The sequence below is a fragment of the Thermobia domestica genome, chromosome 13 (genome assembly GCF_964235325.1).
Source record: "Thermobia domestica chromosome 13, izTheDome1.hap1.1, whole genome shotgun sequence".
Lineage (NCBI taxonomy): Eukaryota > Metazoa > Arthropoda > Insecta > Zygentoma > Lepismatidae > Thermobia > Thermobia domestica.
Window position 1 is genome coordinate 135,987,463 of NC_137466.1, and position 23,520 is coordinate 136,010,982.

Consider the following 23,520-nt stretch of genomic DNA (forward strand, 5'->3'; position numbering starts at 1 on the left):
CTGGAGTGTGTCATTGTTAGTGACATTCTGTCCTTCGTTTAGTACCTTCTAAAGAGATGTGTTGGCAACGCTGAATATTAGTAATCTATGGGTGTGGGCCGGCTTTAAGTTTTTGTGATTATAAATATTTTTTTTCAAGAATTCGCTTTTAATTGTTGAATCCGGCTAATAGGATCAACTTTAAAGTGTATACGAACATCGCAAAAGATGCAAGAACAAAGTTCGTAATTCTAGTGTTGTAGTTTACCAGCACCTGCTGCAATGCCTGTAAGAAACGTCATTTTTTTTTTCTTATCATTTATTTCCGATTTTGTACTTAAACTTGTACTAGTGAATGTCAAATTTTCAAATAATTGTTTTGAAATAGGTTTAGATTGAAAATTATCCAACCATTTAGCACAGTGAGAAATGTGGGTCGCCAGTATTAGTGTAAATTCCCTGCCTTACGTCCAACGATTATGTCCTGTAACGTGAAGAGGCGGATGGGTCCAGTTACCAAGAGGGCTTTGTGCCATGAGTAGATACGGTATTTTCATGCTTGAAAACGTTAAGATTTTGTCATTTATCAGGAAATTCACTGTCAGCGTAATTGAAATTATATTTTAATAATTCCTCTATGCACATTCATGTGAAAAATACTGCGTCCGGAAAAATGCCGTAATAAGGTGTAAAAAACCACAAACCAACACGTGCTAGGTGGCCAGTAAAAAGTACGAATATGAAACCTAGTCAGTGAAGTAGTGCAGCGGGAGGTGCGTCCGAAGGAAGAAGGCGCGTTGGCGACGGTTGGTATGCATGTAAATGAGGTCAATGAAATTCACACATCTATTGCGATTACTTACCCTCACGGTTTGTACAATTCCGACACTGCTTTAAGGAAAGTATGGACCCCAGTCGGCATATATTCCGAAGTTGGGCGTCCGCTTTCGTCAAGTTTTTTCCCTGTTATCTCCTTTCCACACTTTCTGCAATTTGTTATTAGGTTCCTTAATCCGTGCTCTTCACAAACTTTTAAAAGATTTTGCTCGTTATCAATGTATTCCTTCACAAATGTTAAAACTGCTTGTTCATTGCCCTTGTACATTCGCCATATTGGTAACATAAATGCTCGTTTCTTTCCCACAATGCAACTGTTCGGTTACCTTGCGCCAAGTAGTTCCCTCCGCTCGCCATATAGTCTCATGTTTATAACCGCTTATATATAACAAATAAACAGATTTTTCGAGACTCTTATATATTATCAAGCACATAAACGATCAAATTATCCATATATTTCCTGTAAATTTTAAAACTTTCGCTGGAAACGGACGCCCAACTTTGGAATTTAACCCCCATAGTCTTGTTTTCTGTAGAGGTCTTGAATAAGTAATAATCTTCTCTATCTTTTCTAAGTTTGCACCAATACGTTATAAATAATAACCTCCATCAACAAGTTTGTGTTCTGGAGAAAAGTATCTTTCACTATGTACTTTTGCCAATGACATTTCAAATCATCAACACGTTCATATTTGAATATGTAACTGTTCCTCCATTTCTTTATATTCAATGGCTTCCTGCTTAATTTCATTAATCTGTGCCGATCCACAGAACCTAATAACGTTACGTTCGTATAAAACTCGAAATCGAAATATCACCTTCGTGACGTGGAACTTCCATCTTTCAATGTGGGAGGGGCCGCGGTGGCTCAGTGGTAGAGCGTTCACCTCTGGTGCTTGGGGTCCCGGGTTCAAACCCTGCCCCCGCCAAGTGAACTTTGTGGTGGACAAACACCGCGTGCGTGGGTTTTCTCGGGGTTCTCCCGTTTCCTCCCACTTTCTTCATTCCACCATTTCATTCATTTCTCATGATCACCGTCTCCTTTAGCCTAACCGGCATAACCGTGGGACGTAAAACTCACAAATTTCATTTCATTTCAATGTGGGAAACTAATTTCCTAATTTACACCCTAATGTCTGACGTCAGCATACCCTTCTCAAAATACTATGAACAACATGCTGCTTTTCGCATCTCGAGATACCACATTAAACTTATTTAGTTAGCATAAATTTCACAAAAAATAACCACCATCTATTTCCTTAAACTGTACGATTTCTCATATTTCTGGACTTAGTCTCTGACATTCAGCCCGTTGAAGAATATGGGGATCTTTTTGTGTAACAATCACATCCACTTTCTTGGTGGCAATAATATTTGATGGCGCATGTCCAATACACTGCTAAAAGATTTAATATTTTTACTTCTGGACAAAACTTTAAAACTTAGCTTAAAAGAACATTATAAATTTAGAGGTTGACCCTCTGTGGTTGTATCTCTTTTTTATTTTATTTGTTATTGTACTGTTGGACAGTTTCAGTCTATTGGCTAAATGCTATATGAAACTTTGTGAATAAATAAATAAATAAATATACGTACTTGTTATGAAAAGTTGGGAGGAACGAATAGAGACAATTGTTTAGAAATTACCTTTCATAAATTATGTCCTAATTCCTTTTAATTGTATTTACTTGCCGCCTAATGTATAGAGATTTGATATGCGTTAAACATATCTCATTAAAAAGAACACTACTGAGAAAACCACCAATCCTGCAAGACGGTTAATACATTCTAGCATTACATGTATTTCATCCTAGGCAGTTTGAGCCTATAACGCCGTACCAGAGGGACAGGTACGTTATGAATTTAGTAGGTTACCGTAGGTGGTTACGAACGTAGCAGCACAATTGCGAAAGATGCGCACCAACTTGAGTTAGGTGATTACCAGAAAGCTTTTTGCATTACATAATGAAGAACCATAATGTTTAACGCTGTTTCTCTATTCTAAGATGACTTAACATGCTCGTTATATACATAGATAAGTTTCTTAAACATTGCTCTTCCTTTCTGAATTGCAGGTGTTTCTTATAAAGTCGAGTAATGTCTCTGTATTCTTAATCTGCATCGAAGAACGAGTAATGAAATAAAACATTGTGGAATAATTGGTAGAATGATTTTTAGGAAAAACTCGTAGAAAACCTGTGGATAACGATGATGTCCACCACAAATCAGCGTGGTCTGGAATCGAACCAGGAACTCTTCGCACTAAAGATGAGCACTCTACCAGTGGGTCATCGTACCCCCTAAGAGTAATATATTACTTCATGCTAATAGACAATGCCATACATAAATATGCTGTCCTTTGAGTAAAATCCAAATACTTCGAGGCCCTTATTCTATTGGTGACTTACGACGACGGAAAAGGGGAGACAGTGACGATGAGATAGATGAGAGTGGTGAAATCATAAGTGTGTGAGAACCTCGAATAAATATACACACACGGTGTTTTTCCACTATAAAAGTCACTTACCGGGAATTGGGATCGAATCAGGGACCCACTCGCTGAAGTTGAGCACTTTACCATTAAATCAGCGCGCACACTTGCATTTGTATCTTCTAAGTAAATCAGGTACTTCCATGAATTTTAATATTTCATTCTCATTTCCTTTCACTACCGAGAAAGACTGCTAAAAAGCAGCAGTTTCAAATGACTAATAATTGGAACTTAAAATAACGTTAGTAAATCATTATTAGTTAAAATGTGTTACTTGCTTGTGGTTTCAGATTAAAATTTTTATATTTTAATATAAATAGTATCTGTAATTGTGGATTTATGTATAGTTTTGTTAAAAAATATTATTTACCTTGGTTTTAAAATGTATACTTCCGTAACCGTACCACAACCATGAGAAGTTCTGTTGCTTTGAATTAGAAAACTATTCCAGTTAGCTAAAGAAGGTACACATTAGTGTAGTTCAGTCCAGTTTATAAATGGCCATACAGAACTTTCAAAGGAAACGAAGGTGACCAGGAAATTTAAAAAAAAAAAAAAAAAAAAAAATGATTGATTTGGACTGCGGATGAACGCAAATTTCCGACTTACTGTGGCAGTGCGGTAGTCATTACACAATACGGTCCGCTTTCTGACTAATCTAACATGTTGATTCTTTATAATGCTTATTCGTTCAGATCACACAGACAGTGCCGTAACTGCTGCTGTGCTTAGATAACTCAGTGTGTATATTAGCATTTATGCAGTTAAATTGGATGTTACATAATAAATAGTGAACATAATTGATTTCTTTATTCGTACCATATCTTGTACTGTATAAAACTGAACATTGGTTTATATGTATGTTTGTCCACTATACATGTTAACACCGTTCGCGTGGCGTTTTGTTGCCTTGTTTACTCTTCTCACTTTCTTTGTTTTCAAATATTGTGCGTAAACATTATTCTTCCCGTGCGAAGCCGGGTACTTCTGCTAGTTCTTTATAAATGTGAACTCGGTGGCTGATCATTGACCTTAGTGCACGGCTACTCTATGCGTTCGTAACGCGTTTTTATGGCTCATGCGTACGCTTGGGATACTCTGACCATGTATTTAGATGTAGATGGCTAATCACAATGCGCTGCAAATGCGCAGAATACGTCGGCTCGAGCGTATTTGGTGCGTTTCGGAACAATAGACCACCTATTGTTTCAGAATCAGTAAAATATGTCTAAAGGAAGATATATAAAAAAAAAAACGTGTTGCCAGGCAATGGGATTTTAGTAAGAAACAGCTGCTTGGAAGATTCTTTCTGTTGATTATTGAAACTCTTCTATTATGAAGTATATGAGTGTATAACAAAAGAAAATTCACAAAAATACAAGGAAATTCCGAAAAATTAGCTAATCATAGAAAATATATATATATATATATATATATATATATATATATATATATATATATAACACAATAGGGTTATTTCTCGTGATTCGCATGAATGAAAATAATGGTGTGGCACTAAGACATGGAAACCCTGACTGGCTCAGTATGATTTATAACTGTGGCGAAAGTAAAATTACAGAGTATCCACCTAGGTCGCGTTCGCTGCGAGGGAGTAACGCATCGAAAACGCATACTCGAGTAACCATAGTCTTAGGAGTGAAAGTGTGTGACTGGTAGCAGACTGGGTAACATAGTAGTTAAAACAAATTGAGAATTCTACGCGAAAGAAAAAGAAAAATTGAAAAATTAAAAGATAAGCGAGCATTTTCTGCCATGAAGTTTTTCGTTTACTGTTACTAGATATACATCCCATCATATCAACTAGTAAAGATAGAACAGAAGTCAGTTTGCCGGTATAGTAATTCTGAGCTCCGGGTTCAATTTCCAACTCAGTCGCTTGTATTCTTTAATTTTCAGTTGCAGGGACATGGTGAAAGAAAAAGGGTCGATAGTTTCCTCAAATTTATCAACTAATAGGTACCATTAATTAAATATAGGAGACATAAAGTAGTATATAGTTTAGTATAGTAGAGTATATAGGAGTATAGAGTTGAAGTATATAGGAGTATATAGTTGAAGTATATAGGAGTATATAGTTGAGGTATATAGAAGTATATAGGAGACATAAAAGAGTGTTGATACGGATAAATAACTTAGTAAATAAAAACACTTCTATATGATTTCTATGAAATATAATTAGAATTAGTTTGGAGTATTTCGAATCTTCTATACAAGCAATTCCATGTCAAATCAACACAATTTTTAAACAAGATTCCACCTTCTCAGATCTTCATCAGTTCTTGCTACCATTGGAAAATGACCCTGATATTTCACGTTCGTATGTAAATTGGTTTCGAAATTATAGGCCCACAGTTCCCAACTTTTACAGAAAATTGCGTGAGTGACATTTATTTCAATTGCATTTGCGACTAACCTACATGTTCGAGGACGTTGTTAAGGTGTATAACACTAGTCTATACATTATATATATATTGGATTTGATTTTATTAAAAAGCTACTTCTAAAACTTTTCAAAAAGGTAAAAATAATATTCGAACTGATGTGAATATATCTCCGAAGTTTTATTTTGGAATATTTGTTACAAGAATTTCCACTTCCAAACATGGAGCTGAAAATTGCGTCTTGTAAAATGGATGGAAATTATAATTTTGTGGCACAGAATGGGGCGCAGGCTGTCACTAGGCTAGTGAGCAAGCCACCCTTCATCGGTTTATTGCTAGTGATTACGCCAGAGAGTTTGAAATGGAAACTCTTGTAATAAATGATCCCATTCTGATTCCAAAATAAACTGCTAGGATACATTCTTAACAGTCCAAATATTGGTTTATATGTGAAGCTATATTTTTAATTTTCAAGATATGAGTTTTTAAGACAATCAAATTCATATTTTTTTTTCCCGAAAATGAAAGCTTTTTTCATGAGATCTAAAATGACACCTTAACCAATATCCTAGGTCCTTTAGGTCAGCTGCAAATGCCATTCGAACAAATTTCACTCATTTTGGTAAATTTGACAATTGGTAAATTTTGAGAACTTTGAGGATCCTGTAATTTCGAAATAGGTTCATGAATCAATTTCAGCTTTCCGCTTGATCCAAGCATTGATGATAGTGATCAGAATTTAAAATATCACTGCAATCTGCAAGAGCCAATCCGAAACTGTGTGTTGATTTGATATTGGATGGCTCGTACGCGGAGTTGCATTATGTCAGTCACTAAAAACCTGCCTTTAATATTTAAAGCAAAAGCGTAAAATTAAAATTGAGAATATGATAAATATTGAAAATTATCAGTACGTAGAGATAAAGTGATACAATAAGACAAAAAGATGTGAGAATCAAAATAGCCTGTTTATGTATGGATGTACGTAAAAACTACATTGGTTTTCCTTTCAGGCTTATCATTCACAGTTCCTTGATTACTCTGGTTTGGTAGGAAACATCGCTGTCCTACCAATTAGAACACAATTCCGAGGACCAGCACCTAAGTTCGAGGGGGAGATGGATATTATAGATGAAGCATTGTATTTTTTTAAAGCAAACGTATTTTTCAGAACATACGAAATAAAGGTAAGTAATTATTTTGAAAATTAAAGTGCTAGATATAATAATAAAAGTCAGTCTGTCCGCTCTGGTGTTTCTAGGGAAACCATTTTTGTACTTGATTAGATTTTAGTGTGGCTCCCATTCGTCACTGTTACAGATGTACGAAATTTTTATGGGATAAATAGTACATTCTGCGTCGTAAAAACTAGTCGAAACAGCTTTCGTGTGATCATCACTCAGCAACTACCCACTTGTAGAAAAGTGCAAGATAAATTTCATGTATGTCTTTTATAAGGATAGCTTGTTCAGAGTTTGGTGGTCTTCTTCTGGTTAGGCTTCGAGGCAATGTATTTAGTCAGTATAATTCTCGTTCGCCCATAGCTCGGTAATTATTTATCTTTCTGAAAAATGAGGAAGAAACTTATTTTTTTCAATTGTGTAAGAAATTTGTCGAAAGGTATATTATAAGCACTTTTCTTGCCTCTTATTCAGAAGGGGAAGAGAACTTTAAAAGGAACTTTCCATTTTCGAACTAGAAAAACAATAACAACCTCAGAAGCGATTACGGCGCCTGATATGACGTTACACGGAACTCTTATTAATATTTCCTTTCACCATCTCCGCGTTTTTTTTGTACGGTAGTGGTGCATTTCTCTAACGATACTTTTTTACTATTTAGTAATAAATTATAGAATTTATTATATATTAATTAAATAACTCAGTTGTACTGTAAACAAAAGAATTATAATATAACTATGTTATAGAATAGAATTATGTTATTTTAAATTTCAGTACTCGGCCCGTTAAGATATTATCGCATATCTGTGTTGAATAGGATTGAGTTATACCACTTATAACAGTCTTTTTTGTAGTTTTATTTATGTTACTGTTTTTATTTCATTCGGGTAAATAATTTGCTCTTTTCTGGCATCTCTACTTCAAACCTTGTAAAAAATATATTTAAGATAGTTATAAACAAAAGCTCTGACTAGGTAGAACTAAGAAGCATAGGTTTCAAGCTTAAACATTTCTTCATCATACTGATTACTAGGAGTAGCCGACTCTAGAATGGTTGAAAGATGAAAAATCTTTTTTGTATCCGTTAATTAGTAACGAGAAAGCTCATAATTTTATTTGTATCATTTATGTTCAGTATTCATTGCTGAATTTACAGCTATCAGTCTTGCTCTTGATCGTGCGTTTCAGCTTTTGCTGTGTTGGGTACTTGTTTACACTAACTTTAAAACGTTCTTAGCCTATAGAAAGCCTTTAATAAGGATGTTCTTGCACAAGACATTTCGTGAGACAGTAAAAGGACTCTGTCGACATTGTTTTCTGGGTGGCGACACAAGTTGGCATTTGGGTAAATGTATGTAAAGCCAAGTACGCCGTTTTGGTAGAAATTGTAATTGAACACTCTGACCTTGTAGCTAGCTTCTTCAACTGGAAGCGGATTGGAACCATGCAAACGAAAACAAGCTACATGGTATGAATATCTGTTCACCCTATGATGTGAGGCCTATTTTGACAGACAACTCTGCTCTGATCGCAGAGATAAAGTGACCCTAGTGTCCTTATGTATCGGACACTGATCTGACACATTGCTATTTAGTGCGTAGTGTTGGCCATCCGTATTTTGATAAATGTATCAATCAATTGAGTGTTTGGTATGTAATTGTAAAATGTCCCAGACACTCAAACAATATTTATTATTGCCTAATAATTTTAATCGTTTTGGAGGGTGACAGTGTTGTTGCTTTTATTCGTGATAATTTATCAACAAGAGTTATTATTATTATTATTATTATTATTATTATTATTATTATTATTTAGCATTTACTTCGTTTTATTATTTATTTTATTTAGTACCATACAGGTATATTATTTTATCTCTTTCAGCACCTTCTTTATTATCTTCCGTTACAATTAACCGAACTTTTTATTTTATCTGGTGTAGCACTTACGCTTGTAATTTTTATTCTTAACTTTTCTTACTTGAAAATACTTTTCATAAGAGGCAAGTTTAAGCCATTGTCTCCATCATGATGGGAACAAATACCTTTGCTTTATATCCCAATCAATCAATCAAAAAATAAATTGTAATAGGTTATTGATGTGCAATAGGAATAGGTTCTTGTGAAAGCTTGCATTTTATTCTTGCATTTTATTGATGATGTGATGCATGGATGGATTCCATTTTAGCATTCTGTTCTTCATCGTGGCTATATAAGACGTGGACTTACGCTATACATCTACGTGATATTCGAACCACATGAGCTCCCGCCGAGATTCGAATCTCATACCGATATAGTTAGAACCTACGCTAACTATATAGCCCGAGGAAACTCTGATTGATTGAAGTGTATAATGTATTGCATCCGATTTTATAAGTAAATTGCCTTAAGATTGTAGGTGACACCTGGTATTCTGTAACTTTCGAGATCTTTCTAGTAATACTTCATATTCACGGTGTTTTTTTCTTTCTTTTTTCTTTTTTTTTTTCTTATACCTATTATGCAATTATTTTCACCAAGAGCCTCAGAGATATAACTTTGAAATACATTATTGGCTAGTTGCATAGATTCATTCATTGTAAAATCCTTTGCTCTTGGTTATTTCATGTCTTTTAAACTACATCTTGCGTACCAAAGGAAATAATTCAGAGAAATATATTATTTGTTATACATGTTATGTTGCAGTCGTTATAAATTGGTAATCCTGTGGCAATTTTCAGTACATTAGGAGTTATTGCATTTCTAAAGTTTCATTAATCAATCGTACTTGAATCTACAATGATCCTAGTATTTATATTGTCATGTCCTGTACTAGATTTATTAGGGAGTGCTTTAATTTATGTCAAATGTTCCTTATACAGGTGATTGTCAAAATGATAGATACATCTGAACAAAGTACATCCTAAACGTGATTAGCATGTCATGAGTCCACAGGCATGTAAGACCAGAATGGTTTTTGGAGGAATATTGTACAATTCTTTATATAGTATACCATTCTGTTCTGTAAGCGAACGTAGAGAAGGATATTTATTACCTCAGAACTGACCAAATGTAATATTGAAGTGTGCGAATCTTGCTAGTCATGGAAGGTATCGTAGTGATGTTCATGAAACACAGGTTAACAGTGAATTGAATCCCTTTCAGCAGCGAGAGTATATGAGTAACAGTGAATTAGTGCATAGCACCTAAATCATAGGCTGCTCGTGGGCACCTACAGTGTCCACATAATCACTGGCAGTAATGTGTTGTAATCGGAGAATCCACGAAGTACCAGGAAATTGTGACTCACAGCATTACAGAACCGCCGCCATGTTCGTAGTAGGGAATGATAGTTCGGAGCATAAACTTGTTTGTGTGCCTGCCTGCCGTAAACACAGCCTATTGTACGAGAGACTTTTTTATTTTATTTTATTTTTATTTATTTATTTATTTTAACTTTCATTAAGCCACCAGAGAAGAACCACTTGAGATGGCGCAACGGAAATAATCAAATCTGTTCATTGGAGATCGTACAGCTTCCATACCACAAGACAGGCTCTGGTGTTCAATCATGATGAATGTAGGAATCATGTGGTTCGTGAAAGGGATAAAATATGGTTTCTGAATTGAATTACATAATGTAATTCACCCTTGGCGGACGCTTCGATTGCATTCGATACGGTTTAACGCTTAGTTTTCTACAATCATTGAACATCAGAGTTTGTCTTCTGGTATGGAGGATGTGGAGTCTCCAATGAACAGATTTGAGAAATTTGCGTTTCGCCATCTTACATGGTTCTCCTCTGGTGGCTTAACGGAGATTAAAAATAAACGATCCTCGTAGATATAAGGTGAAAGGAATATTCAAACCTTCCTACCTGTTTCTAATTATCGACTGTCTGGTATCTATGTTCTTGACACCATTTCTTCGCGCTAAAGAGATTTCAACAGTAACTTACGGCAGGAAAACAAAGCTGATCGCGGATGTTTAGGTTACGTTATGCAACTCGCGGCAGATTATGATTTTCGCAAATAAACTATTCCAGGTGCTGATTGAGTTCTGCGGTCAGCTTTGCCGCATTGGTTCTGCAGTCATTTTGGTGACAGTTCTCCTCAATATTCGGTGATACCTATCGTTGAGGCTTCTCCTTCCGCCTGCTTTTCTCCTCGCCTATGTTGTGTTGCTATAAGTTAGCTCGTCATCACCTTGGACACTTTTCGTCGTTACAAACTTAACACATTGGCCATCTTAGAAATACTTGCGCTAGCTAACTGTGAACTCACAATTTGGCCTCTTTTAAACTCAAAGATCTCCCATTTTCCATCATCATCTCTTCCTTTGGCACACGCCTAGTTCTACTACCCACCTTTCGCACTACAAATGATTACTTAACGCGCACACACTACTAACAACTGCCAGGTGCTGCACATGCATCCTCAATGTTACCACCTCACACATCGAACGTATTGCAAACTACAGGTGTTTTTATTATTGTGAGAATTGGTATATAAGAAATAATTTTCCGTAATGTTCGAGATTGAATTCTAATTGTTCTATGTGATTTTGTTTGCTTATAAGGTTAGACATTTTTAATTTTTGCTATAGTATAATTGATGGTATGTAACGTCCAAGTAATAATATTTAACATGCTTTTGTTTCTTTTGCAGAGTGAAGCAGATCGTGTTCTTATTTATATAACATTATACATAACAGAATGCTTAAAGCGACTGCAGAAATGTAGTAATAAGAATCAGGGAATGCATGAAATGTACACATTGGCGATCTCAAAGTTCGACATTCCAGGAGAACCGGGCTTCCCATTAAATTCAGTTTATGCCAAACCTTCCAACCCTTCAGAAGCAGGTAAAGCATCATGAACTGTTGGTGAAGTAGTATTTTAGGCATTGTTGTATTTGAGAAATGACTATGAATATGAACAATCGACTTGTCAACACGTAATTTATATAGTAGGTAAAAGCACCTTCAGTTTATGGGATCACGGTGGATAATCGGTATGGTACACGCCTCTGGTAAAGGAAGTTCCTGATTCGATCCCGGTTCATATGAATTTGTGGTGGACAACATAGTATCCGTGAGTTTTCTCACATCTTCCAACGTTATCGTTTCACCAGTTATTTCATAATTACTCTCTTCAGTCAATCAGTCATTTCCGTTAGGCTGCAAGAGATAGTCGTGGTGCCTTAAACTAGAAGTTTTATTGAGTTTGAAAGAGAGAAAAGTGCAACTGAGCGGAAGATCGAACCGGATTCTTTTGCTTGGTTGTCGGTACATTGATCACTACCCCGACTACCTTTCCCCAATACCAGTGGCACAATTTATTCCTTGAGAGTTGTGCTTTACTTCATCTGTTGAGCTTGGACGTGAAGGCGAAAACCGGGCTTTTTAACGCCTTATTTTTACTACATGTAAAAGTGTATAGAATTTGTAAGAGAGAAAGTTTGTGATGAAACCTGGTACTCCAGCATACCACGTTGTTTTTTTAATTATGGTACGTAATTTAGCTTATTCAAAATCCTAGGTTTATCCCAAGCACAAGAGATATCATTTGTGGTTCAACTACGTACAGTCGTTCAAGACGTAAAGCACAGCATTCCAGTGAGAAATTTGTAGGTCTCTGGACCACGGGTAACGTAGTGGTTAACTGACTGCCACGATCAGCCGGAGACCAAATTCAATCCCTGGCTCTGTTGCAGAATTTTTTCTCGTTCAAATTAAGTGTTACCGTGATTTACACTCAGGATATCATTAGTATGAACAGACTTACTCGTGTCCGTCCTCTAATTGACATAGTTTTGTCACAAATTTTGGTTCTAATGCATAGAATTTTCTAAACTTGCAAAAAATATATAGAAAAAGATAAAAGCTTACAACAACACAACATAATACAAATAATGGATCGTAATTAAAAGAATGCAAAGGAATGTTAGTTAAACGTAATTAGAAGTAACAATTAAAGTTAGAAATACTTGTAGCAGGGTGGAAAGAAATCATTTTGTTGATTTTTATAAATTTAAATCTTTTTTTGGACTTGAATCAAATCTTTCTCCTCATATTGTGCTGCTCTACCTTTCAGGTACTTGCGCAGATGTTTTATCGATTAATTTTGTTAATTAGTTCTCTGTTTTATAAGTTTAAAGTTCTTTATTAAGATGCAACCCAATTATGAATCTGTGCGTAAAATTCTAAAAGCAGATTCTAGTGAACGCACTCATTTCATCTCCTGAATTAACACTCTTTTGAAGCAACACCGAAAAGAGAAAAAAAATTAAAAATATACGAATGTTTTCCAATTGTTAGCAAATTTATCTAACGATTTATCTGAGTGATTATAAATAAATAGAACGTTAAAAAGAATAATCAAATACAAGGTTTCAGTTAAATAATTAAAGGTAATTTGCTGTTGTTTCTTTAAATATTAATATTATGACGTTAGCCGAAGAAAATATCATAAAAGAGTAATAACTTGTGCTTCAGGGATTTGCTTCCCCGTCTCTTGTTACAATCCTCCGATGTTCAATATAATCTAAAAACTGTACTTTAGCAAAATCTTTAATAAATTTCGTTGCTGATAAATGTAGGGAGGATATATATCACAAATCAATATAAGAGTGCTGAACATGGCAAGCGTTTAGTACTTTTCAATTGAATCATACAATATTAGTCATGCTAAATGTTGACAAAGTCTTCAGAAATAAGGTTGAATTGCACCGTGCAACGATAATCTGTGAACCTGCACCTGAAAAAAAAAAAAAAATAATAATAATAATAATAATAATAATAATAATAATATATTAAGGTTCTGGTAGTCAATTGCGTCCGGAGTTTGACGTATGAATATATGTTTCTATAAGGTATACGAGAGTAATTATTATATGTATACGTGAAATGAGGTTTGTTAATACTATTCGGAGTTGATACTATTGAAACTGAAATGGTATATGTTGACAATGTGAGAGTATGCGCACGGATACTTGCAGTTATAGAGGACTAATAAGTAAAATACCTCAAAACGAGCTACTTTACTAAAGAAACTGCTCACTCCCAACTTGGCATATCCATCTCTTCTTTTCTAGTACTACCTTTGATAACAATACTACCGCCGTCCATAAATTGCAGAGAAAAAATATAGAACCTATTCTATTGCATATATTTATCTTGTATTCACTTTTGTGACTTTGTTGATGTATTCACCTTGAGGTTAACAATATATATAATTGTCTATGTCTTTGCCATGAATCTCGGTTAATTACTACTTGCAGTTGTAGTGTGTATATTTAGTAGCATGAGGTTGTGGACAATGTGCAAGTTACGTTTCGGTTTAAATTTTCTACCGAACGTTGTTATAAAATAGTGCCATGGTTTGCATTTCATTCCATTACAGAATATGGAATCAGATAATTATAAATTTTCCCCAGAAGAGGGTGGTGACTAAATACTAGGCTAACTTTAGTTCTTCGTGGGATATCTTGTGGTGTACTACGAGGGACTGAATTTATTAAATTCGAACAACGCTACGCATAAAAATAATTTTTATCTAGGTCTCCCACGACGTGGACTCCCGTATTCTCTGAGAAGTGGGATAGAGGAAGCTGCAAATCCCCTGTCTTATTTTGCGTGAACTACCGTGGACGACGCGAAAGACAGAGGGACAGAACAATATAATACAAGTCGCAAACTGAAGAAGAACATTAGGAGTTACATTATGCCATTTAAGTGAAAATATTGGGGTTGAATTTTGAATTAATCTCCAATCGTTAACTTATTTCAATCGCAAACAATGTTTTTTAAGCATTAAAGAAAAAGCATTTATCAACATGACACTTTTTCCTTTCACAAAAGTTACTGATATTTGGCAGAGGCATATTTGTTAAAAAATCGAAACTAGCTTGCGAGACGAAATATATATATATATATATATATATATATATATATATATATATATATATATATATATATGTAATAGATAAATTTCGCGTAAAGTTATGAAATATAAAAGAAATTTTGAGTTTCGGAAAAGAGATCGGACCCCTCTAAGTACGCCTCTATTATCTGGGAACAAACAGACGTGCACCCAAAAGAATTTTCGCCTTAAATATCCATGGTGATTTCCCCATTGGAATAGTTATTCATTTAAAAATCCTATGTTACAAAGAGAAGAAAGTAAGATTCGGCGTTACCCATTCAAAACTGGATTTCCCTAATGATCCTCTGCATGACACTCGTTTTCATACTGTGCTGTACATACATTTGAGTTTTATTGTATTATGATTATTATCTTCCATAATCGAAATAACAGAACAGAAATAGGATTTTGCTTATTTTCACTTCAAATTAATTTATTTCGGAATTTTATTTAAATCAACGATTTTTATTTAAAAAATCAAATGATTTAAATCCGACTGATTTAAATCAATCCACCCTGAGTTGTAGCCACACTTGCTAAAATTGTACTTAACCCAAAATCATCCTTCAACTGAGTGTGTCGTCAAATCGTTATTGGCCTTCTCAGTACAGATCCTTTCAGGAAACTACTGTTCCTTGATGAACGACATTACCGTTGATATATCTCTTGTATCTATAACTTAAGCACTAATTGTAGTCTTTCAACTGAGTTCTTCTTTTGTACATTTATTACTTTTCTTTCTTTCCACTAACTTTGTCATGCAAAATTGGCAATTTGTAATTAATGAAATCTCCCTGTAAAATTCTCACCGTTCTATTACCTGTATTTCATTTCTCTTCACTGATAAACAACATTTCGTAGAAAAATGACAAAATTTAAATTTTATCTTAGACATTCTTGGTATCATCTGACGTAGAAACTTAAAAAATCTGTTTCCTTGCTTCATTGGACAATATATTAGATAGATAGAGAGAGAAAGAGAGAAATAAACTTGGAAACCCGAATGTAATTAACGAATATATTTCCACCTCAGGTCGTGGAAAACGATTGCTTGAATTCTGTTTCTTAGACACAGAAATCGTATGTTTTAACAAATTCACTCACTTTTTTTTCTGCGCTTTTAAAATCTTGTAGGACGTGCAGTCTTTAATTTTGTGGCCGGTGTTCTACAAATGTCTTGACAAACCTGATGTATGTGGTTCCTCCTCCTCTCTTGTATCTCTCACATGTTTCTTGACCTTAGTTCATGTGTCTTTTGTTCGTACTTATGTAGTATTGGTCCCATAAACATTTAATTTCATAAACACCTGGAGGCAAAAGTTCGTCTGTATAGTAATTTTAAAAGCAACAGTGTTTTTTCTGTATTGTTAGCGTTTTAAAACTAAATCTTGTTCCTGCTTTATTCTATTATTATCTTGTTCTCGTTATTTTAGAAATTTTTTATGATATTCCCGGCCATGATGGTAAGAAAACCCATTTATTATTTTTATTTTTCCGTTTCTAGATGTCCAGAGATCACTTTCACTCTAAATGAAATTACCATGCCTGATCTTTCCATTTTTTTCATGTTACGTGGTTTCCAGTTCAAAATGAGCTCACATTGTCTAACTAATTTTCTGGTTTTTGAAGATAAATGCTCTGGAAAGCATGTTTTCCCAAAAGTTAGATTTGATTATGTACAAATGTGCTGATTTGTCATGTATAAAATAATCAGTGTGTGTAATGGAACATTCTACGTATATGAGAGTCCGAATATTCAAATCTTTGCCCCAATTTACATAGCCTGACTATTAAATTTCAAGACTAGCAACACTGCTATTGACCGATGGCAGGACCTGGCGGAGTAAATGCTAATTAGTTAGTTTAACATCTGACGAACGTGCTGTGAAGAGTTCGTTTTGATGCAGCATGTGTGTAAGGTTATAATATTTGAAATGAGACTTTTGCGCGGTGTGTTATCATGAATACGAAAACAGCACTGATGATAGCGTTCAAATTTTGCGGTAAACTTGGTAAATACGCAACAGAAACGGTGAAAAGATTTAATAGTGCATACACGGATGAAGCTTTTTCTCGATCAAGTGGGATGCTCAGTTCTGTGACGAAAGCAAGGATGTCATGTATGACCATAGGAGTGAGCGGCTAACAACTATTCGAACTGCGAAATAAATCGAATTGGTGAGTCAAGAACTGTGTGAAAATTGTTTCCATTCACTAAAGATAATGCTGACGACCTGAACAATGGAAATGATACTGTTAGAAAAATTGTGGAAAGGATCTCCAGAAAAGAAAATTTTGTGCCACCCATAGTTGCAAGTCTCTTCGAACCATGAGTTGATGGAAATGGTAGACTGGACAAACGGGTCATAACTAGTGACGAGTCACGGTATCACACGTACGAACTTTCGACAAAGCACCAATTAGCGGATTGGGTCAGTAAAGTTTATCTGCAGCCGAAAAGGAAACGCCTTCAGAAGTCATGCGTGAAACCAACGATGGTGGTGTTCTTAGACTGGAGAGGTGCAATTCACAAAGAATTCATACCCAAGGGTCACAACATTACAGCAACAGTTTCTGAAGACATTATGAATCAGTTGTTGAAGAGATTTCACGTATGAGAGACCTGAAGTTTTTGACTCTCACGAGTGGCTTCTCAATTACAAGGCGATTTTTGTTGAACAACTTTTGGCAAAGAAATAATTTGCCTGTTAGCACCTCCTTATTCTGCTGACCTAGCCCCGGTAGAAGTTTGATAATATTTCTTATATCCAGTGGAAAGTTCAGATAATCCGCATCCCAGCATAGTCACTCACTCTCTCACTCCTGAGGTCTGTATTCTCATCTCGGACCACATGGTTAACGTATCGGCATGGTATGCCAAAGGTTCCGGGCTCGAGTTCCAGTCCAGTTAGCCACTTTTTGACTCTTTGTGACCGATATTAGTTTCTAATCCACAGTTTTCGAAGTCACTGAAATGAGTAATGACACCATCGATGCCATTTAAGTCTATTCTTCATCGGCATAGATAGGTAAGAAGTGGTAACAAGTAAAAATAATCGAAAATTGATGTTAGTGTTTAATTCATAATATTTGGGGTCGCTGAGATGAATAGTGACACTCTTAATGTTAGTCCAAATTCGTCCCTCATTAGCATGGTGGTTGAGGAGGTGGGATGAGGTGACATGTAAAAATAATCGAAAACACCTTATTTAAGTATTATCCATAGTTTTCGGGATCTCTGAGGTGAATAGTGACTCGATTGATCCTGTTTAAATCTCAAGTGGGGGCTGAGGTGTGACATTACTGATTTTCATCATTACACTTCCATTGAAACGCGTATCCTAAGGGTGGAGAGGTTTATATACTATCCATAAACCTATTGTCTTTGCGAAGAACGATTAATTCCTATACCGATGAACCTTTTTTGCATGATTGAACCCTGACGTCATTTAGGTTTTTAGCACATTAATATTCCGGAAGGGCTTATTCTAACGGGAGGTAAAGGGGTTCATAAATTTGTTCCAAAGTATAGTATCTCACGAGGGCATCAAGTTACAAAGACGAAAGTTGACTTATAAACTCTTCATTAAAAATGAAGGGACACATGTCCAAGCGTTTGTAAAAATTCGTTCTAAGGGAAGCAGGGGACATTTTATATGTAAACTAGCTGAACCTGCGCTGTCTACACAGCACATCATTCACATGTGAGCATGAATTTCCTTGTCATTCCTCACAACATCTGTACATGCCCCTTTACAGACACAAGTGAAAGACGTCTTGATTTAAATCGGCAAGGGGTACCATAAAGGGGAGATTTTTAAAATTATTTTTTCAATATCTCGCACCGTTTGCAAGATTTGAGCCTACTTCCTTTTGGAGTTTCTAATTCATGTATGATTAGTGTTTTCTTTCTTCTTACATGCAGTATGTAATAAGCAAATACATCGCATACACAATTAATTACGTCAGTGATATGTTATGTGCATTGTGCAAAAAACTCCAAACAATAAAGATTCATCTTAGACTAGACAAATGGTTATCTTTACTTTTTCATTATCATTTGATCATGAAACGTAAGCCCGAGAGATATGCAACCTTTGTGTACACCTATGTTATGTTGGAATGTATAACTCATAGGATATGATGCTTTACTTTTTTTAAAAAAAGTCAACACTTCCATTGTATCCCTAAAAATTTAATAAAGAAATAACGGCCATGTTTTATAAATATTCAGTTAGAACTGGACAATCTACACAAATTTGGAATCGACCAGCGAAAACTTCACGTTTCTAGTAGGGATGGCCAGAACCGGTTCCTGGTGGAACCAGTTTTCGGCTCTGAACGGATCCGGTTCTGGAACCGGGTTTCAGATCCAGGTCTGGAACCGGTTCCTAAGATCCAGTTCTGGAGCCGGGTTTTCGGATCCAGATCTGAAACCGATTCCAAAGATCCGGTTCTGGAACCGAGTTTTCGGATCCAGGTGTGGAACCGGTTCATAAGATCCGGTTCTGGAACCGGGTTTTCGGATCCAGGTCGAACCGGTTCCGGAATCGGTTCTGAAAATTGGATCTCCAAGAACCCGTTCCGCCGGAACCGAAACTTTGTGGCCATCCCTAGTTTCTAGCACTTGTAGTTTTCGAGATCTCATTGTCGAAAGGATTGGATACATATATATAAACTTTTCTTTGGAGACAAACATATAAGCCTAGCATTTTAATATATAGATAAATATGAATATTAACGATGGTTTGGTGTCCAACTTCTAGCTCTGAGTAGAATTTGGTGATCTTTGGTACGTGAGTGGACCATGGCGTACTTAGGCTTTTGTCACATCATGGGAATGTGGGATGGGTGGGTGAGAAGAGCTAAGTAAAAAATAATCGAGTGTCCAATCCGTAGTTTTCGGGATCGATGACACAAATAGTGGCTCTCTCCTGATGCCCTTTAAGTCCAGATTTGGCATGCGGGTGAGAAGCAGTGGGATGGGAAAAGGAGGTATTACTGATTTTGGTCATTACATTTTGATTGAAATGCGTATCGTAAGGGGAAAGGGGTTCAAATACTTACCAAAACATATTCTTCTTCTGCGAAGAACGGATTTTCCAGCTAGTATACTATAAGAGCAAAGTAAATTAATAATTTATGTAACAATTTAAGATTGATTAATTTGCAACGATAGCATATAAAAACGTCAATGGAAAGTTTTTAAGTAAGAGCCAGGAATACCTCGAAGGGAATCGCAGGAGAAAATGTTGAATTTATAACACTGAGCGGAGGTGTTGACAAAAATGAAATGTTACATGTAGCTATACATATCGTGTGTCTGATGATATAACTAATTCATAAATGTATGTTGTTTTCCTAAAATATTAAGAAAATCGTGTAAAGTAAGTGTCAAGTCGGTTTTTCATCTTACTAGAGGATGAGGGGGCATGCACCTAGAAAGCTGCATTGTTCAGCGACAAACACTTTTTTTTTTTTTTTTTTTTTTTTTTTTTTTTTTTTTTTGAACTAGTGAAAATCAAGCTTTATATAGTTCAATATTTTTTTCGAGCATTGGTGAAAGTCAAGGAGTTTCACCTAGTTGCATAGATGTGCGGGTTTATGCTTGAAGTTGTGGGTTGTAGTTTCATTTTAATACTCATTCTCCAATGAAGTTGGCGGTGCTGATTGCATCGTGGATCCTCGTTGTGCCGTGGCTTGATTTCGTGAGTAATATTAGACAAATGCCTCTTCTCTCGTTTTTTTTTTTTTTTTCTCTATTAAATGGTGTCTATCAAGGAAGAGATTGTGTTGGGAATGGTAGTTAAATAAATGTATATGTGTGTTATATGAATTTATATGTGTATAAAGGATTAATTATGTCATTATTTGGTAGATATAGGACCGGGACCGGTAATGTAGTATTATTAGAGGCGAAGGGGATAAGAGAAGAAATATTGAGATAAATGATTTACGATATATTGTGTAAAGAATTAGGTCATATAAAAGAGAAAGAGAACAAGAAGAAATAAAATGTAGCTTCTAGAAAGAAGTTAAAACAGCTGTCAGAAATCAGAAGTGCACACCCAATTGAAAGTTGAGATTTCAAAAATGAAAGTATGCCTAATTGAAAGTTCAGAGTTTGGAAAGGACGTGCCAATTAAAAGATCAATAAAAGTGAAAAGCTAATTAGACATTACGTGCCGCACTCCCAGAATAAGATTCTCGTAACTCAAAATACGAGGGCCATCCGGAAAGTGGTACCCGTTTGCGCCGCATGAAGCGCTGACGACTCGGGGAGCCGCTGGGCAAGGTCAGACCGCGTCAGTGGCTTGTCTGCCTGCTCTGTGCGAGGTTGCGTGACGCTAGCAGTGCCTGTGTTGTGTCTGTGCTCGTTTATAATGATTAAACGAATTGAGAACCCCGCCAGTTGTGAAGTGAGGGCCGTGATTAAATTTCTTAATGCACGAAATGTTCGACCTTGTGAAATTCATCGCCAATTAAAGGAGGTGTATGGAAACAATGTGATGGACAAGTCGTCTGTTTGGCGCTGGTGTCGCAACTTCAACCTGGGGAGGGGGAGTACACACGACGAGGAGCGTTCAGGGAGACAATCTGTCATTACAGACGAACTGCTGAGGTCAGTAGACGAATGCGTGAGGAACGATCGGCGCGTCACAATTGATGAGCTCTGTAAACATTTTCCTAATGTGTCTCGAGCAATTGTTCATGAAATTGTCAAAGACCATCTGCATTATTCAAAAATCTGTGCAAGGTGGGTCCCTCGCATGCTCACAGATGAGCACAAAACCAAGCGAATGGCTGCAGCACTGATGTTTCTGGGACGTTACTCCGATGAAGGAGAGACTTTCCTGAATCGCATCATTATAGGGGACGAAACATGGGTTTGTTATGCATCACTTTACGAAGCTTAAAGACTTTCTGGCGGGAGAAAGATTTGACAGCGATGAAGAACTTAAACGAGGCGTGACTACGTATCTCAATACGGTGGCGGCGGAGGACTATGACGCTGGAATACAAAAACTCGTCACACGGTATGACAAGTGCCTCAATTTGTTTGGTGATTATGTAGAGACGTAGTGTAAAGTCTGCTCTTTCCAATAAAAATGTGCATATTTGTCAATATGTACTACTGTGTCTTTATTGCACAAACGGGTACCACTTTCCGGATGGCCCTCGTATTTTTTAAAATGGTTTTCAATTTTTTATGTATTAAGAAAGGTTTTGTCTGTAATAGTTAATACTTCATATTAAAATAACATTACGGATCCCAACAACAGAAAAGATTATCAGGTTTCTTTAAATACATTTGGAGCGGGGGTTTACTGTAAAATTGACACTTTAAAGTTACGACAGTCGTATTCCGGAGGCATAATGTTCTGATAAAGGCAATATCCATAACTGTATCACAGATTATTATTATTAAAAGTTTATTGCTGTGGTCAGATTCTGAATAGTTACTTACCTAATTATAATTGTATTGTATGCTGAAAATTCGATGTCAGTTAGGGAGTTTCTACTCCCTGCAAAGAAAAGTAATCGTGGTTCTCATTTTTTTCACTTTCATAAGAAATTCTTGTTAGTAACTTTGAAAGAAGTTGACAGCGTTAAGCAAAGTAAGCCGAACGACAGACAACCAATATTACATAGATCCATCAATATATGTACAGGAAATTTGCTAACTAAAAAACTTTCACTTATATATCTATGACAAATCGTAAACTGCTTAAAGGTGTATTATATATATATTTTTTTTTCTTCTTTCTTTTTTCAGATTTGATGCGGCAATATCTTCAACAAATTCGTCAGGAAACAGGCATTAGAGTTTGTGAACGTGTGTTCAGTACTGAAGATGGTCGCCCATCGAAGTGGTGGTTATGTTTTGCAAAGAAAAAGTTCATGGACAAGTCATTGTCTGGACCAGGGCAGTGATTGTTACGAAGTGAGCGGAAAAAGTGTTCTGTATGTATGCATTATAAACAGATTCATATATGGTGTGTAAACAGAAGAAATGAAATCCCTGTTACATCCCTGTGATTTGCATTTGTTGAAATGTCACATTTTTTAAAAAAGAAAAATTAACGTATAATAAATATCATATTCCTAATTAATACTGGTTTCACTTTGAAAATTTTGGATCTATTTTCACAAATTTACTGACAGTAAACTGGAATGGGAATAGTACTTTAGAATAGAGACAAATTATACTGATCACATTTAAGATCAAACAGAATGATATACACTATATTTAGCATCACTCACGAGGAATTCGCGGATGGGACAGAGAAGGTGGCGGTATGTGGTAGCGATTTCAACATGGCCTTCATGAGACATCCTAACCATATTATACAACTAGTTCAAAAAATATATATGTAGTAAACTTTATAGCATGTGTAGCCACCCCGAACAGTTACGGAAGCAGCGAGCAAGGAGTCGGTCGTACGGATGTTCACTAGCACATCTTGACATGGCTGGACTTTGGTTTTTGCCACAACTCGATTTGCGATCATTCGCACGCCTACAATGTCCCACAATGATTGTTGCATAGTAGGTAATTGAATGATTCACGTGAGGGTTCAGTAAGTTTGATCTCTGAATATACGTAGATAGAGGGTAATAATAATAATAATAAAAACATGTTACAAGCTTCTAGGGCTAATAGTTGATACTGAGTAGAGTACATTTACAATAGGAACTTATGTCCGAGAACATACCGACATTACTAAT

At 35.8% G+C, this 23,520-nt stretch overlaps 1 protein-coding gene across 1 annotated transcript; it reads left to right on the forward strand.

Annotated features, from left to right (window-relative positions):
* Positions 1 to 51: 51 nt before the first annotated feature.
* Positions 52 to 22,904, forward strand: LOC145668539 (actin-related protein 2/3 complex subunit 3-like). Its single transcript, XM_081736524.1, has 4 exons — positions 52 to 267; positions 6,723 to 6,896; positions 11,534 to 11,729; positions 22,568 to 22,904. Exons 1-4 carry the CDS (start codon positions 262 to 264, stop codon positions 22,723 to 22,725), a joined length of 534 nt encoding a protein of 177 aa, XP_081592650.1. The 5' UTR covers positions 52 to 261; the 3' UTR covers positions 22,726 to 22,904.
* Positions 22,905 to 23,520: the final 616 nt, after the last annotated feature.